Raw genomic sequence first — 18760 nt, 5'->3', positions numbered from 1 at the left:
ATAATAAATAATATTAAACGTAAAAAATTAATCAATTTTCTGTATTATTTAATAAGAAGCTGTTTGTTTATCTTTTGATAGTTTTATTAAGAGACAGTCTTTTAATCGTGAAGAGGTGAATCTTGTTTGGTAAAAAAAAGTCTGTCTCTTAATGATTCTAAAACACTCTGAATGGTTTTATGTCATGGGTCTCCATTAATCATTCATTGTAAACAATTATATTTTATTTTGTACTATATCATGGGGTTTCTTAATCATTTTGTACCAAACCATTCAACAACTACCAAACAACTCTAAGATCAGTTAAAAATTCATTGATCATGGGTAATTGACAATTTTAATTTATGGGATCTAATAACTGTTTCGTTTGGTTTGTAGGACTTTGAATTGGATGTCATTGTAATCTTATGTTTGGTTTAAAGAAATGTTCGAATTTGAAATTTCGGGATTTTGATGAAATCCCATAAATATTTGATTTATAAAGCTCGTGAAAGTAATTGTAGTTCATGAGATTTGTTTTTAATAATTTTTTAAATTAAAAAATTGTAATTATTAATTAATAAAAATAATAATTTAATTGTTTTTTATAAATTATCTATTAAGAAAAGAATTCAATTTTTATTCCAAATATCTCAAATGCTTCCATAAAATCCAAATCTCTCAAAAATATTTCGGCAAAACAAACGCACCATACAATACTAATAATAATAATATTGCATGAAGTGGTGGACCCGAGATTTTTGTTGAACGGGTGCACCTTTAAGGTGGATCAAAGGCCCTCAAAGTCGCCCAATGGGTTTTTTGGTTAATTTCGACATATTGTTTATGTTTTTTGGTTGATTTCAAAGGACTTTTTTCGGTTTTTTGGTTGATATTCTTTGTATTTTCTACTATTCCGAAGTTCGCTCAAAGTTTAACGAGCGTACCTTTAATACCCAAAATAATTTTACTTATGAAAATCGGTTGAATGAATATATATATAGGACCCTACTCAACCCCTCATAATTTCGCCCCTGGTTGAAGTTCCATTCAAATGAACATAGTTATTACATAAGCAATTTTAAAAATCGTATTTATAATAATTTCTGATAATTTTATTACAAACCATATCTAAGATGAAATTTTATATAGAAAATAATTTTTTGATATTTTCTTACGATGACCTTAATTTAAAAGATGACCGTTATCAGTATGGGTATAAACGATACAAGACAACTCGTGAATTACTCCAGATTGACTCGGTCAATACTCGACGTACTCAAGTAGGCTCGGCTCTAAAGGCTCGTAAAACTGTCATTTTTATATATAATTAGGTTTATAATATAATTTGTAAAATATAATGTATTTTTTAGATATTTGAAAAAATTGTACATTCTTTAACTATAAAAATTAATCAATTTTTTTTATTACTAAAATCATAATTAAAACAAAAGCTATAAAAATGTTGTTGAATTTGTTCGAATCATATATACCAATAATCGAGTTCAACTTGCATCATTTACACACCTAATTATCATTTATCAATTATTTCATATCCGATCAATTTTTGGTATTTGTTTAAACTTTAGATTCTAAGTTTAAAATATAACTTCTTAATGTCATTTTCTCAGAACATTTTAAAGTTATTAAAAATAAATTAAAAAATAAAAATTGAGACCATTGAAGGCATGGGACCATGGGTCATGTCATATGAAGTCATGAGGTTAAGGTCGGGCGCACACGCTTGCACGCACGTAATGTCGAAAATAGGACCAATATAACTTGGGTGCATATGGTAGGGACCTCTCCACCCTCCGCCTTCTTTGACTTTTCTGTTTCTAATTATTATAATTATTTAAATAAAAAAAATTAATTACATATAATTCAACTGACCATATGCAAAATCTGCTTTTAAAGACATCAATGTAATGAGATTTTCTTTCACTTATTCAACGGTTGAGATTAATTGGAGACTGAGATTCTTGTATTTGGTTAAAATCATTTATCAACTGAACTACGTATTATAGACTTAAATTATTATAATTGTTCTTGTCTTATTCAATTGTATTGACATTTGCATGAATTGAATAACTTTTATTTAAAAAAAATAAACATAACTCATTCAAAGATCCCACGGAAATACTTGGTTGATTAAAACCGGTTTGTAAAAATTTGACTTTGTTTTCAAGAGGTCAGTTCAAGTCCCTCGGTTACTGAATGACTTCTTTGATTGTTTATTCTCTAGGGTCTTTTAAGATTAGTCGAGGTGCATGTAAATTGGTCTAAACAGCTATGATTATTAAATTTGTAGCTAAAACTGATATGAAATAACGAATATTTTTTATGTAATTGACCAAGTATTTATTTTGTAAAAAGTATATAGTGATTTTGACAATGAAATAATTGATATAGGTGTGAAATTTATATATGAGTACGAGAATGACACATTAATTGCATCCAACCTATGTTTATGTACTTCAACTATATACTGAATAAGATATTTGTCTAGAATTAAAATTAAAACATCAGAAACTTACATCAATAAATAAATTTTTATTAAATATAAAATTAAGATGCCATTTTTTAAAATTGTGAAAATTTATTATATCGATAATTATTATTATTTGTTAGAAAACTAAATCCATGAGTATATTATTAGTTAATATTTTATCGATGTAATTTTAGTAAATTATATATTTTTTGAATTTTTAAAGAATTATATAAGCCGTTTAATAATAAAAATTACAGTACCATGTTTGAAAATTTACAAATGCTTTCCGCATAATCATAAAAACCTTAAGAGTATACCTACAATTGAAGTTTTATCTTGGAGTTTCTACAAAAACCTTCGGTTGGGACAGAGGTTCATGTCCAATCATAGGTTTTTATTAGAACACAAGTTCTTGTATACATTCTTTTTCTATTATTATATTATTAATTATTGATTTTTAATCATTTTATCTTCTTTTAATAGATCTATAAAATATATTAGTTAAAAAATTGATATTAAAAAATACAAATTAATTATTATCATTTTTTTTTCTCTTTGTCACATCAATTTTCTATTTTCTATACATTTCATAAACATTTCACTCTCAATTATGGACCATTTTATAGTTTATATAATAAAATACTACCATAATAAAAATTGTAATCGTTAAAAATTACTTACTATATTTAAAAACCAATAATTAATAATTACAAAAATAAAAGCTATATTAATAAAAATTATAATAAATAAAAATTATGATAAATAAAAAGTTAAAATAACTAAATATTAACTTAAATAATCAATATTGTTATTTTATATTATTTTAAAAGTATTTTTATTTATTAACAATTTTAAAAAAGGAAAAACAGAGAGTGATAAAGTGGGCCCACAAATGAAGAGAATCAATGGTTTAAAAGTCTTTGGGGCTAATGTTTAGTGAAGCCCAGCAAGCCTAATGTTGTAGATGCTCAAGAGTCAAATTATGCAAATGTTTTATGTGTAACCTATTTTTAGATTAAAACTCGAACTATTTTTTAACCATAAAGGTGGTGCCTGATTGGTTTGAGCTTGACTTTAAAGGTCAAAAGTACCAGGAGGTCACATGTTCAAATCCAAGAAGGAATAAAAATTTTGTTCTGGCCATGAAGATTCATATGTGGTGACTATGGGATATCTGCAAAGCAGGTGGTTGTTCTGGAATTAGTCGGTTTGCATAGCGGGTTGTATATCCAGGTTAATCAAAAAAAGAGAACTTTTTTTCCGTAAATATGTAACAGATTTGTCTAAGAATCCTTATGCAAATTTGAATAAATATTTTTTAATCTGAAAATCCAGTTTAAAACAATCCTGGTTAAAATGGAAATTCGATAGTAAAAGTGGTCGAAAAGTAAATTTGGATAGGAAAAAAACTATAAAATAAAGGCCCAAGTGGTTTCAAAAATAGGGAAAATTGATTGAAATAGTCATTTTCTCCACGAAATAATTCGCCTCTTAGCTATTCATCTCCCACTCTTATCAAAAAATAATGTCTTTGCAAGTGTTTGGGCCGTAATTTACGAAAGGACCAATTTCGGAAAAATAAAAGATAATCTTGAGTTTGGACCACATATAAAAATCACCCACTTCCTTGATTTAATTACAGCCACATTTACATAGCGGGTTGAATATTCAGGTTTATAAAAAATATATATAACCACCTTTGCAAGTTCCATTAAAAGGTTTTTGGTGTTACATTTTGATGAGCATTAAAAGGTTTTTGGTGTTACATTTTGATGAGCCACCTCCCCAAATTAGCTGATTCCGTGATAATATTTATATACGACAAATGTAACAAATAAACTTAGTATTTCTAAAGATGAAAGCGCTTTGGAAACTTTAGTGGCATTTGACTAGAAAAATACCCTCTTCGTAGATTGCAACAAGGAGTGAATTGAGTCGAATAAAACATCTATTTACCTTAATTTCCCTTCGAATCGATGACAATTTGATGTGCAGTCAAATGAGATATGGAACCACATTTTGATTTAAAAATAGCGTTGAATGTAATTTCTTGAATAGTTAAATTAGCTATTTGGATCCTAAACATGGCGTCGCCGGTATTGAGACTCGTCGTACATCTCAGATCCACTTATTGGGCTGATATTGTTGCCCATCTTAAGTCTCCTTCAACTCGAATTCTACAATTTTTGGTCATCTCTCCGATTGTTGGTACGAAAAGGAACCATATCCGATTGACGGATCTGAGTTGGGATTAAGCCCTCACTACTCAACAATCAGGTATTCTCGTCTTTTTAGTTTTATATTGTTGGATTCTACATAAGGAACCATCAATCCGTGTATATGATTTCTGTGTTGGATTGTTGTATTTTTTGATTACTACGATCAATTGCTTGTCTATTTGATGGTTTCTCTCTATATATTTCCTGAGTGATATCATGATCAACCATATATATACTAATAGCAATTTGAATGGACCGTTTATCAAACTCTTACCAAGTTATATTACCTTAACATAAAAATCGAAAATCTTAACCCGGTAAGAGTGAAGGACAGAATCTTACCAGTTAAATTTTTGGGTTTTAATGGACTAAAGTCGTATAAGGTAAGGTAAGGTAAGGTAAGGTAAGTGATAGTGTTTGGGTAAACAGCCCCTCAAGTTCTATGTGGAATGGGCCAGGCGTGTGTAGAACTAGAAACCATCTTATCCGCTTTAAATCGACCGACAATAATCGGATGTCCAATTGGATCGGATCGGATCTAAAATTTCAACATCTAAATTTTGGATCGATATTTTCTTGGAAGTCAATTCAGAATCCAATAAAACCTAATTGATCCTATCCAATAACCCATTCAATTATCATCCAGTTAATAACTATATATAATTATTAACATTTAAAATTGTTTTTTAGTTGATATTTATACGTAGTGTTTTTTTGAAAAATTAAGAAGATATATGAATAACCGGTTGAAATGGTGGATTAATTGGTTGAAATTTGTATCAAAATACTGGGGTGTAATGGATAACCAATAGTAACATCCAATCGATGGAACAATCCGATCCAATTATCCATTGAGATAAATTCAATCGGATGACGAAATCCAACATCCATTGAACGATTGAATCTGATTGGATCCAACTAAATCCATTGGATTTCAATCGATGAACACCCCTAAACAGGGGTATGTATCCATTCATGTCAACACCTCTTTCTAGTATATAATATTTATATACAATAAATTCTCACGCATAAGTGAGGTTTGAAATGTTTAGGGGAGGGGGGTTTCTGAGCTCTACGGTAACCAAGATATTGTTGGGCCAATGGCACCTGCTTTGATATCATATTAAAAAAATTCAAACTCAATTAATCCCAGTTGGACTGTCCTTACATGGTTGAAAATGAGATAAATAGCACAAGCATGTATCACCTAGTCTCAAAGTACAAAGAATGCATTTTACAACTCTTTGCAACTGAACCCAATGATGAAAAGTAAAATCTTGCACTATGAAGAATGAATGGCTGCCTTGTGTAACCTTAATTAGTAACTATTCTCTAATTCTATTCTGTATCGCCATCTTTTTTCTTTTTGAGGTATGGCCAGTCTGCGTTTATGGTATAAAATTTTGATTTTGGGCTTTAAAACTATCGAGTATTCAAGTATACTAGCTACAAGTTATCATTGGTGGAGGCAGGGCCTATGATGTTATGGCAGGTGGTGTCATATGGATAAGGCCGATCAATCTTCTTAGAAACGTTTCTGCCAAAGTACCAGTCGCCAATCGATTCTGCAATGGTCTGGATAATGGTTGAACATGGTTAAATTGTTTTGGTCATGTTTGGAGCATATTCACATATGAAGATGACTTAAACCAAGACTAACCTCATTGAACATTCTTGGGGAATCGGATGCGAACCAGGTGTCTTGTGACTCACTTTGGCAGTGAGCGAAACATGAATTTATAAAAATCCCTCCTCTTGTTGAATTGTACATGAATGACCTCACAACTTGAAGCATCTCTACCCTAAAAGCTAAACAAATCAAAACATTCAAAATAGAATAGGGGTTTGTTTGGGTGGTTTTCCATTTAGTCATGTATGGATAAAGCTGACTATGTGGATTAATTAATCTATACAGATTTGGAGCGTTTTTTTAGGAGGGTTTTTCTGTGTATGGAAGAAGCATGTTTTTTTAATCGGAAGGGACATATTTGGGAAAAACTTGACTTTCATAAAGACCCTCCTAGAATCTTATTGAATAAGGGCTATTTGGTTGGTTTTTCATTATGTATGGATAAAGTTGTATGAGTGGATTAATCTGTATGTATAGATTAGGAAGGTTTTCGTTTGGTAGGGCTTTTTCATAGATACAAGGAGTGTATTTTTTAATTGTGAGGGGCATGTTTGGAAAAAAAAACTTGGCCTTCTGCATAAAGCTTCCCCCTATAAACTTATTGATAAGCCACTACCAAACAGTCATGCATAGCTGATCGCATAAGCTGAGTCCCATTAAGCTGCTAACAAACAGCCCCAAAGCCACTTTCTATATCATTAAGCCCAACCAAACAGTCATGTATATCCTTAAGCTGTTAACAAACAGGTCCCAAGTAGATGTTAGTAAACTGAAGTTATAAAAACAGGTCACAAACCTTGCAAAAGGGCCATTTGATCAGGACTGCATGCTTGTGGATTCACTTTGCAGCGATTCCAGTGTCCATGTGGATCGGCAGATGGTGGAACTAATATGTGATGGAACTGTCAAAAACACATAGAATTTAGCTCAACTGAAATATGAAGATCACTAGGCATCACAATTCACAAATATATATCTTACTTGGTATACATCATAAGCCGAGTTTAGGATGAAAACCGGTGGTGCTATGTACTTCAACAAATATTGTGGGAAGATGCACTGTGAAGCAACTAACAAATGTCAAAATTATACTCAAACTGTCAGGAAAATCAAAGCAGAAGGGAGTGAAAATGCACAATACTTGTTTTGGATCACTGATTGAACTCGTGCAGTTCTCATCCAGGTTCGGTTCTATTCCCTGTCAAAAGATTTCTTTTTATTCCACATTCAAAAAAATCTAGAATAGATGAATGCAAAAGGGTCATTAGCCCAACTCAGGTTACCACCTTACTGGTCGAGCCCAGCCTCTCAGGAGGTCAAGGGTTCATGAGGCGAGGAGCGTACATGAGTAATTGCCGTATATATACAGTTTATACTTTAAAAGAAAGTATAGATATACAAATCGTTGCTAGAGTACCTGTAGAGCAACAAGATGCTGAAAGAAAGTTCGCTGAGTGTGGTTCATGGTGATGTCTGGTCTGCAACCCGAAAGTAAAAAAAAAAAGATAAGTTAGCAGAACTCAAACAACTCCTAAGAAGTTTAGAACATACACCAAAGGACCATTGGCCAGTGGTATCCAGGTTATTGATAGAGACCAGCCTCCCAAGAGGTAAATGGCTCAAATCTCACCAAAGGTGAGAAAGGTACGTGAGTATATACCCTATATATTATATAAACTTTAAAAAAGGAGTTTAGAACTTACGAGTCCAGGAAAAATCCAGCATCACCCAGACATTTCACAGATGTAGTATTTGGTAGATACTTGGAGAAGCGGTTGCAATGCAAGTAGGATGCCAAACCACCAGCGGAACACCCGGAAAGCAAAGCCTGAAAAATCGAAGTGAACACAAGAAAATGGTACTATAAGCTCATTAAAATCATGCTTCAAATGTTTTCTCGACTCGTAGATTTGTCATTGAATATACTTTGCATTATACCTTGTTAGCATGAGACAAGCCTTTTGGTAGAAGATCTTCAATGATTGCTTCAAAAATCCGTTGCCCTCGGAAATAAAGTACTAACGTCTATTATTTATATTACATGAAGAAAATTATAAATTGTTGGTGTTAGAAGAAAGATTACAAGCAGATTAAATGATATCCACTTCTTAATGATAAGAAATAAATGGCACGAAGAAATGGTAATCGGAAACTGTTATATCATATTTACGCACCCCGTTGTCAAATGTAGAATTCCCGGCAAAAGATCCTCCATCGCAGTATCGAAGCTTCACGCGATTCCAGTTGTAAAAATCTGCTCAGATTTGTTAGTATTATGTAAGGTTATAGTTGTCATGAAGCAAAACAGTTTTTGTCAAATTCATAAATGTTGTAGACCTGACAAAATATATGTACTTTAGTTCTCGAAACTATATATGGTTTATTCATTGGTTTTCAAATCTAATCTACAAATGGGAAGTCCCCTGGTCCGGTACACTGATAACGTTGCAGTTGACCATTGTCATGCATCTCCAATCCAACGCCAATACTTGTATTTTACATTAAATTTAACACCGAATCTTTACAACTCAGCATCAAATCTCACACCATTTTGGCGTTGGTGAATAGTACATGTGTATAAGAGTGGAGTCAGGAAATTTATGCAGAGGATGACTAGAAAGATGTAAGAAAATTCATGATTTTAAGGTTGATAAAATCCTTTTAAATATATATGTTTTTAAAATTAAATACTTGTCCAGAAATTGGTTGTAAAAAAGAGTTGAAAAATATGATTGACTTAACTATGTCTACGTTTATATAAAACAAATACAAGATATTTATGTATTTTTCAATTTATTTTATTGTAAATGATATTTATGATATATATCTTTATGTTTTAAATTTATTTAAACAGATAATTATTTTTTTAATAATTTAAAACACAATAAATATATAATATAAAACATACCATTGACATATATAAGAAATTAATAATATATAAATATTTTATTTTGGTTATATAATATAATTTAAAAAGTTATGGTAACAAAAAAATCGAATAAATAAAGAATATTTTTAAAATATCTTATTTACTATAAAAAATAATATAGTGGATTAGAATTTATCGTTATTTACACATACTTTTAATGCAAGAAATGGTCTTGAGATTTTATGTGAACGTGACAAAAGCATAAAATGTTACAAAACTTTAGTCATGGAGGCAATCGACATTGGTACCCTTCCAGTTGTTACCCTACATGAGATGAGAGGAAGTTGAAGAGTGGAAGGGTAGTATTGGTATTTCAAGACTGTCCAACCAAAGATAAGTGGGGCAAAAGGATTAGTGGAAACTGAGAAGCATGGGTGAAAGCTGGAATAGGAAAGAGTAGTAAAATATGAACAAATCCAATCCAGCAGCTGTCTACCTTAATAAATAAACACGTGAAAACGACAATAAAATTTGCACATGGTTTACCAGATCTACAATAATGGTTAATGGTCGAATTAATCGACTCTTGGATTTCAATCATTTTCGGTCAGAAAATTGTACGAATATTAGGTAAATTATTTTTATTATATTATAAATTTAATTAGTGGATTATATTATTTGTTTCAAAAGTCATACAATCAATTTATGAGAGTTGGCCTTTATCATATTTTTCGTAAATTGACTGACTTTTTACATAATCGTCTGATCCAACAAGTGATATATTTGGTATTTTGTTTTTTAATATGACAACTATCGGTATACTCATTGATCTTTTTTGGTAAAACTTAAACTTAAAACCTCATGATCCTTGTGATGGAATCGATGCATTTAGTGACCATAAAGTTAAAATGCTAGAAAATAAAGAGTGAATAATTGACATCAAGCAATTAGGATATTTCTGTTTTTTAAATGTTAATCGTGGGTGTTCAGGTCAATTTGAGAGCACCTCGATTAATCCTAGGAGTCCTAGAGGACAACCAGAAAATTCCCAGTGACTTTGCATGAATTTAATTGATGACCACCGAAGAAAATCCCTAAATTTTTTAAAACTTATTATCAGTTAAGCTAACCCCAGAAGGTTCAACATTTATATGTGACTATTCAACACTTATATGTGTGATTGTGTGTGAATAGAGCCACCTTTGAACAAAAAGTTTTGGCTTGTTAGATACATATAATACAATTAATTTAAGAATGAAAGTGATATGAGTGCGACATTTTTCGTCTCATCATGACACACCAAAAAACATCTATTTTCGACAAAAGTATTTACAAGCCTATAAAAACACATTATAATTTTTTGTATTCATATCATATCTCTTTTTTGAATTTTACATAAACGAATATGTTACAATTAATATTTTTGATCTTATCTTGCTTTAATATAATTAAATATCTTCAATTATATATTGAATTTCTGGTAGTAGATTCCGTGAAAACTTTATTTTAATGGATTATTAAATTTGGGTATCTGAAAACATATCTTGATGACGGACCTAAAATGTTCATGAGAATTTTATTAGACAAAATCAACAAGTGTATACTAAAATGATAATTTGATTGAAAAAATAGTCAAAAGTGAATTTGGTTGAGTAGATTAACTATTTTGGTCAACTTCCCATGTTATAGAGCATAAGAAAGTTAAAACAAAAGGGTAATCTTAGATTTCACGTCTCATTTTATACCACCAATAAAATTAAAATACAAGAGATTGTTTTCATGTTTTAAATCTACTAGAAGGGTACTTGCGCAATGCAGTGAGAGACATCTTGATTTTAATATTTTGTTTTATTTTTATCTCAGTCGATGTTATAATATGGTCTTATGTGATTTAAAAAAAACGATGATGTTTTGATTTTGAAAAAAAAAACGATGATGTTTTTATTTTGAATAAAATATAAATTTGAACATATCATAAAAATTTGACAAAAATATATCGATATTAGTATCAAAATTAACTTTTTAAAATTCCTCATTTTTTGTGTAATTTTTTAATTCAATTTTATTTTATTATAATTTAATTTAGGTTTAATAACGAAGTAATTTATATTTGGTAATTAACAATATAATTTTCTTATAAAGATAATAATTAATTATTTTGTTAGAACTCGATAATTATCCTAATTATATTTTAGATTTTTTATATTTTGAAATGAGATGTTTATCCTCTATTTGATTATGTTTATCCGCAGTTAGTTACACAAATTCAAACATCGAGCTTTAATAAATTGTATTTACGCACAATTTATTTGCAATCTCACATATTAAGTAATATGCATTAATAAAAAATATTTAATGTATAAAAAATAGTTTTTATCAAATATTTTATAATATAGTATAGATTGGTGGATAAAATTTGGCAAGTTTTAAAAATAAGTTGGGGGAAAGAAAAAATGAGAAGATTACCAGGATTGTGAGATGCATTATTACTGAGGATGCCTGAGAAAGACTCCAATTTGTTCATCAAACGAGTAGATCCACGGCGGCTTCGGGCTCTCTCGGCACATGACTCGATATCATTACACCACCCGCCACCCTATCATTACCATTTCAAACCACTGCAAGTTAGACAGATATCAAGGACCCCACTAACAAACTCTCTTCCAATTTGCACCACTTATATTTTAATCTTGTAATAATGACTTCATAAATATTAATTATCTACCCATATATAGCTATCTATGACACCAAACCAATATTGAAGCATATTAATTTGAGTTTTATTTATTAGTTACATCATGTCGGTTTGGTTTGTGCAAGAAATTTAGTAACAATGAGCTATTAAAAAATTTAAGTCGATAGTTGTTAGGATGATCGTGTTCTTCTGACTATATAAGGATGTAATTCAATACAGAAAATCTCGAATAGAAGTTTTTATAATAACCTATTTTTTATATTTCAGTATTGGATTTTTCAACTAAAGTTAAATCTGATTAAATTCGAAACTTTTATAAAATATATAAAGGTAGAACTGGTTAAATACAAAAATCTCTGAAAAACAAGTCGTAAAGTTTCGACCTATGACAAAAAACTTCCAACTAAAAAGCCACAACTATATTGAAAAACCTTAACGTAAAATGATAAACCTCCCAAAAAGCAACATTGTGGATACTCTTAAGATGGGTCTCATGTATTATACATATTAGTAATTATAAAGTCAATAAAATATATATACCAAAATGTTACTTTATATCAAGTTTAAGGTTCGAAACAAAGGTTTTGCAAAATAATCTAAAAATGTGAAGTTATTATAAAAAGTCTCTCTAATGATGGTTCTTACAAGAATCTTCATTTTTTGTTTACAAGAATCTCTCATTAAAGATGTTCTTATTTTATTTTATTTATCTCAAGCGTTATCTCAAAAATTGAAGCCAAAAATTTTGTATATATCGATTGATTTCTTAATAAGGAACCAACTTAGACACAACTAAACTAATTTATGGGACCTTAAAGATACCGAAAAAAATACTCGATAGCTATATTCTTGACAGAACTTCGGAAAGAACCCCATGTGGCACTCGAGCTTTTCCTTATAATACATACTATTAAGTATTTTCTGGATTTCATTCACATTTTCTTCTACAAAATACTTGGTTTGTTTTATTAAGGAAAAGATAAAAATTCTACTATTTCTATATAAAGCTGTAACTTCATTCAAACCAAATTAATCAGCTTTTGTTTAGCATTTTCAGCAAACAAAGCAAGACTCCCAACACAATCATGTTAAAAAAAGAAAAAGAAACACCAAACACATATTTTTTTCCATCTCTCTCCCCCTCATACACAATACATATACAAACATGTATATATATATATATATATATATATATGGTTAGGTTCACGTGAGATCGGTCTATTTTCGTGAGACCATATTTTTACACTTGAAACTTCACAGTAAACAATTGAAGGTTTGGATTTTTTTTTACTTTCACAATATTTTGCTGTTAAATTCCAAGTGTAAAAAAGTGATGTCACAAATCTTTTATATATATATATATATATATACACACCACAACATACACACGGCCTCCAAAGAGACAGTGTTGGGGTTTTCTTGTGTGTGTGAGGGAGTAAATGGAGAAAGATAGGTAAGAGAGAGTTGGGTTTTTCTGTGGCTTCTTTTAGCAAAATGATGTCGTTTATCTTTAAAAAAGTAGCCAACATGGCTGTCATACTTCACCCCATAATAATACTTCTGAAAAGAAGGGGAAAAAAAAAAAGCATAAATGATAAGAGTTATGAATAGCATCACATTATTGTTTTGGTTTATTTCAACATATATTTTATGAGCTTTAATTCGTACTTCTACTTTTGACCATCGAGAGTGAAAAAGTGAATTCTCAAATATTTTAAAGCTTCTGCAAACACCAAATAACTTGAAAACAAGAAAGGACATAGATTGCATCGACATATAGGAACACAAAAGGACAATACTAAAACCTGATATTCGAGTCAAAGAAAAAAAAAAGGAATTCCAAATGAGTTCGTAAAAGATCTGGAAAGTAGAAAGTGGAAAATGGCGTTTTTACATCGAAAACCGTTAAGGCAATAAGAGCAAAAAGGTAAAGTACCTCAAACTGCAAAAGCCAGTTGCGTTCTCCGGCGCCGGATCCTCTGTGAATATGATAAGCCGGCAAACTACCGTCCAAGCAATCTACCAACACCATAGATTCATCAAACATCATTCCAAAATACGTAAAACAGTTTTCAAATTACAGAAAAACTATTTAATTTTACATACAAGCTCCGGTAGCGGCAGCGCCGTGAACTACAGTCATGTTCACCAGAAGACGATCATCGGAAGAAACAGACGTTGAAGCGCATGTTAGCAAGACGACAACGACGACGATGACGAGCACGATCTTAACAACAAGCTTCATTGTCGATTGTGAGCTTCCGAACTCTCTTCGATTGTTAAATTTATAACAACTTACACAAAATCACAAAAATCAAAACCGTTTCCTATACGAATATCATCAATGTATCAGCTTTAAAAAAAAAGATCGAATTCCTCAGGATTTTTAGCTTTCCTGATATAGAAACAAAATCGGAATCGATCGTGAAATCTCTGTACATAAATTAGAAAAAAATCAAAACGATTTATGAGGATAAGAATCAATTTACAGAGAAAGAGATGAAGAATATGGACGAAGGTTTCGGTTTCGAATCTGGAGATGGGCGGGGAGGGTAGTGACGATATAGGTGAGTGATAAGAAAGGCCCACTAAATGGCGTATGGGGCCCGCCCGTGAGACCGATTGGTGAGCGTGGCGGGCCAGGGCCCGAACCCAGCTGGTGAAATGTCGAATAAAAAGGTCAAAATTGAGTCCCTGGTTCGGTGGTTGTAATGCGGTTGGGTTCGGCTAACGAATTTCCAACCAATTTTCCCTTTTTCTTTTGACAAATTGGCTACGCATGATGAAACCAAAATTCAACCAAAATAAGACGAATTAAATGCTTTAAAATCAATTAAGGAAAAAAATTCAATGTTACACCAAATATATTTATTCATTTTTTTATTAACTTGGATATTCAACCCGCTATGCGAACCGACTAATCCCAGGACGACCACCTGCTTTGTAGATAGACTTGAGTCACCGCATTTGAACCTCCCTGACCACCAGGGGATTTTTATTCATTTTTTGATTTGAACATGGAACCTCATGATATTTTTGACATTTGGAGTCAAGCTCAAACCAATCAGGCACCACTCTTGTGGTTGTATTTATTTATTTGTTATTCAAACAGAAACGAATGTAATCGACAAAGTTTAATTGACGTTTAAATTGTTATTAAAACAGATTATCCCTCACGTGTGGTGTCTGTTTCTGTAGTACAACGACTAGAATGGTTCTGCAACGAATTGTTGAACCTGAATAGCGTCTAAGTTGTACTTTGATGTTGATTATATATCATAAGAGCATATCTAACAGATTCTTTAAAATGAAGATTTTAGGTATTTTGCTTCAACAGATTTCCAAAACTTTCTCGAAAATGGATAAAGTAGGAGAGATAATGTGAAATTTTCCAAATTTAGAGAACTCTCAAAAAATGATTACTTATGTAAGAACAATTATTTTGTATATTTTATACCAGTGATAAAAAAATTATTTTATGAAATGTATTAAATATTTTAATAATATAATCCATATTGTAATATCCAAGATAAATAAGTTGTTGAAGATGAACATTTTTTTTTAGATTTTGACTTTTGATTTCCACTTTAGAGAATCTGTTGGAGTTGTTCTGAAAACCCAATTGATCCCTGTATATGTAGCAAATCGTAATGGATGGTGAATCAATGACAATACAGTTATGGAATCAATTCCACAAAAACCGAGAATAATGAAATTAATATCATATGTAATCGTAAATAATGGTAAATCAATGACACTACGTTTATGGAATCAATTTCATAAAAACCAAGATTAATGAGATCAATTGCATAAATATTGGGTTAAAAAAACGTAACTGGTTTTACGCGTATAATCAGAAATAATCAATTTAGTTTGTAACTGGTTTCATAATCCGTTCAATGAACCCTTCAAACTGTTTTCTATAAAATAATAAGAACTAATCTGAACTATTCTTGTTAATCCACTGCAACATCTGTATCGGCTCGCCACACAAAGTCAATGGTTTGAATCGTATCTTAGTCCAACTTAGTGTTTTCGGTATATTTTTTAACCCATTTGATCTATACATATGCACATGAACCATGTAACTTGTCATTAGTTTGCATGATTAACTTGGCCATTATATTTAAGGCAGTATTTGGTTTGAAGGAAATTGACGAAATGGAATTTTCAGTATTTCTTTTTTTGTAAACGTTTGCGTATAGGAAAGCTTAGACGTGTTTCGACTAATTTCATGACTATAAAGTTAACAACCTGTAACAACTCGTCCCACATGGATAGAAGATGAGAATTGTTAGTTCCTAATAAGTTTCAAGTAGTGTACGATTAATAACTTTTATCATGGTTTTAAGTTGGATTCGAAGTTATTTGGTCAGTCTGTAACTTTGGACTTTTGGAGGGTTTACACAACCAAACAAACATTTCAATTACCTTGAAAAGGACTTGAATTGATGTTTTTGCCAAACTGTTTGAATAATGTATTTTTGTCACTAAACAATAATGGACGAAAAATTTGGTCATAAACTGTACAAAAAATTAAAGTATACTGATGATATAAACAATTGAAACGTTATTTCAATTTTAGGTTGGGAGTGGTGGTCCTAAACGTAATTGATTAATTGAGTAACGTGAACCACACTTTTGTTTTCATTTAATCTTGACGTCAATGATAAAGTTTTTTGCCAAAATAATATTCCATTTCATCTGAAAACACACGCAAGTATGTGTACATCGACCAGGTTAACATTTCGATTCAAGTTTTTTTGTTACGTGATTAGACACATGACACATGAAGTCGTGCAGCACATAGAACATGTGCATGTCTCAGTTTTTTTTAGTTAAATCGAATTTGAAACTCATATATAATATGAAAATGTTTTATCACCTGAAACCCTCGAAAGTCATCACCAAAATCCCGACTATTGATATATATGACAATGACAACATTTTTCTTGAATATTGATACGTATAATTGGTCGTTATGTCCCCTTATAATTTGTGATGACCAAACATTTAAATGGTAGATTATTCAAGAAATCGTATTATTACGAATACTACTTTATATTTACATGTTCACGCTATTGCATGTAACGTCAAAAAATGCATCCGCATTTCATTTTTTACTTTATGTGTTATAATAAAAGTCGAATTCCCTCAAATGTGTGTTTTTTTGAAATTTTTTATCAACATACATTTCAAGCGATCAAATTTAAATATTTAGGGGTTGTTTCGAACTGATGAATGGATTCATTTCCCCCCATTTAACTTGTAATGAGAATGAAGCTCGTTGGAAGATGAGCTAATTATATTATATAAAACCAAACATGATTTTTTATTTTTATTTCTATTGATTAATGTTTAATATTTATCTCCAGATACTTCATTAGTAAATGCCAAAATTACAGCCAATGTATAATATAAACGACTAAATAATTATTTCGTAGCAAATGGTACAAATATTAAAAGTTTAAGGGAACAAATTATGAAAATATCAGCAAAAACATTGTTTTAAAAGTCAAATATATACTTGAGATCATGTGAGACCAGTTTTTGTGAGATCCATTAGACTTTTTTTTTTACATTGGAAATTTACATGAAAACGTTGTGAAAGAGTGTTTGTGCTATGAATGTTCGGATATTCGTATCTTCATACTGATTTGTTGTGAAATTTGAAGTGTAAAAATGTGGTTTTAAGAGTCTCACGAAAACAGATTGGTCTCACGTGAATCCAACCCACAAGACTTAAATACGTGTGAAGACAAAATTCAAACGAGAATGCTAAATAAAAAAGAAAACAAGAGGATGAATCTCAACCAATCATTTATCTGAAGCTTGCTTTAAATAAAAGTTTCTTAATAATCGTCAAAATAGTTTATTTGTCATTTGTTTCACATAGAATATTATGAAAATTCCATTTATTTTATAAGGGTTATTTAATGTATTTAATTAAAATATTTATGTAAGATTTTTTACAGTTTTCGTGATTTAAACATGATTAAATTTTCATTTACATTTTTTTATTCTTTAAAATATTTAAAATAAACGTGATTTAGTTTTTTCATTTAAAATATCTATTTTTTATTGAGAGGATTTATTTAAAAAAATTACAATTTTCGTCAAAACATGTGTTATCCATAGTTAATTGACATTTTTTTTCCAAAAAATATATATTTAATTTTCATCAAAATATTAGATGTGATTAGGGGTGTAAATGATGCGAGTCGAGCTCGAGTATCATTATACTCGACTCGAACTCGAAACCTAATCTCGAAGCTCGAACTCGACTCGAAAACTCGCGAGTAGTCAAAATCGAAGCTCAACTCGAACTCGATTAAAGCTCGAACTCGAACTCGAATCAAACTCGAACTCGAGCTCGATTCAAGCTCGAACTCAAGCTCGAATCAAGCTCGAACTCGAGCTCGAATCAAGCTCGAACTAGAACTCGAATCAAGCTCGAACTCGAACTCGAACATAAACGAACGTGCCTAAATTATAACTTAGGTTCGACCTCTTAGGCCGACCTTAGACTGGAGCCCCTCCAAAGTGCAATGGAGGTCGCCAACCTAGGCCATGGGTCATCTTGACCACCCATTGACCCCGTCCAGCGGTCCAGGTAAGTACCTTCTCCCTTCCCCCACCTTCTCCTTTTAAACCCATCTCTCCACCTTTCAATTCTTCATTCATTACCGATGTGGGATCAAAAATTACACTTATTCATTCACTTTCAGAAGCTAAATAAATACAAATTATATATTAAAATTATATACAAATTATAATTTAAACTAAATAAATACAAATTATATATTAAAATTAATACATAATATTATAAAAGGGTAGAGAGACTAAAATGTGTATAATTTATAAATTATATTAAAAG

At 30.7% G+C, this 18760-nt stretch overlaps 1 protein-coding gene, 1 long non-coding RNA gene and 1 pseudogene across 2 annotated transcripts; 1 reads left to right on the top strand and 2 right to left on the bottom strand.

Moving 5' to 3' along the window:
- Positions 1-4465: 4465 nt before the first annotated feature.
- On the top strand, positions 4466-8249 carry LOC112527993. Its single transcript, XR_003070791.1, has 3 exons — positions 4466-4747; positions 7424-7502; positions 8079-8249. It is a non-coding gene; the product is annotated as an uncharacterized LOC112527993 (long non-coding RNA).
- On the bottom strand, positions 5784-14416 carry LOC112527984 (pectin acetylesterase 9). Its single transcript, XM_025138864.1, has 12 exons — positions 13990-14416; positions 13820-13902; positions 11655-11784; positions 8494-8573; positions 8258-8344; positions 8023-8147; positions 7737-7797; positions 7461-7517; positions 7301-7378; positions 7116-7221; positions 6350-6498; positions 5784-6264 (listed from the first exon to the last, which is right to left on the bottom strand). Exons 1-12 carry the CDS (start codon positions 14126-14128, stop codon positions 6136-6138), a joined length of 1224 nt encoding a protein of 407 aa, XP_024994632.1. The 5' UTR covers positions 14129-14416; the 3' UTR covers positions 5784-6135.
- A 3913-nt stretch (positions 14417-18329) lies between these two features.
- Positions 18330-18504, bottom strand: LOC112503139 (annotated as a pseudogene).
- Positions 18505-18760: the final 256 nt, after the last annotated feature.

This window comes from Cynara cardunculus, assembly GCF_001531365.2.
Source record: "Cynara cardunculus var. scolymus isolate 2C chromosome LG 1, CcrdV1, whole genome shotgun sequence".
NCBI classification, from domain to species: Eukaryota; Viridiplantae; Streptophyta; class Magnoliopsida; order Asterales; family Asteraceae; genus Cynara; species Cynara cardunculus.
The sequence above is the reverse complement of the archived record's forward strand: the minus strand, read 5'-3'. Positions and strand labels throughout refer to the sequence as shown.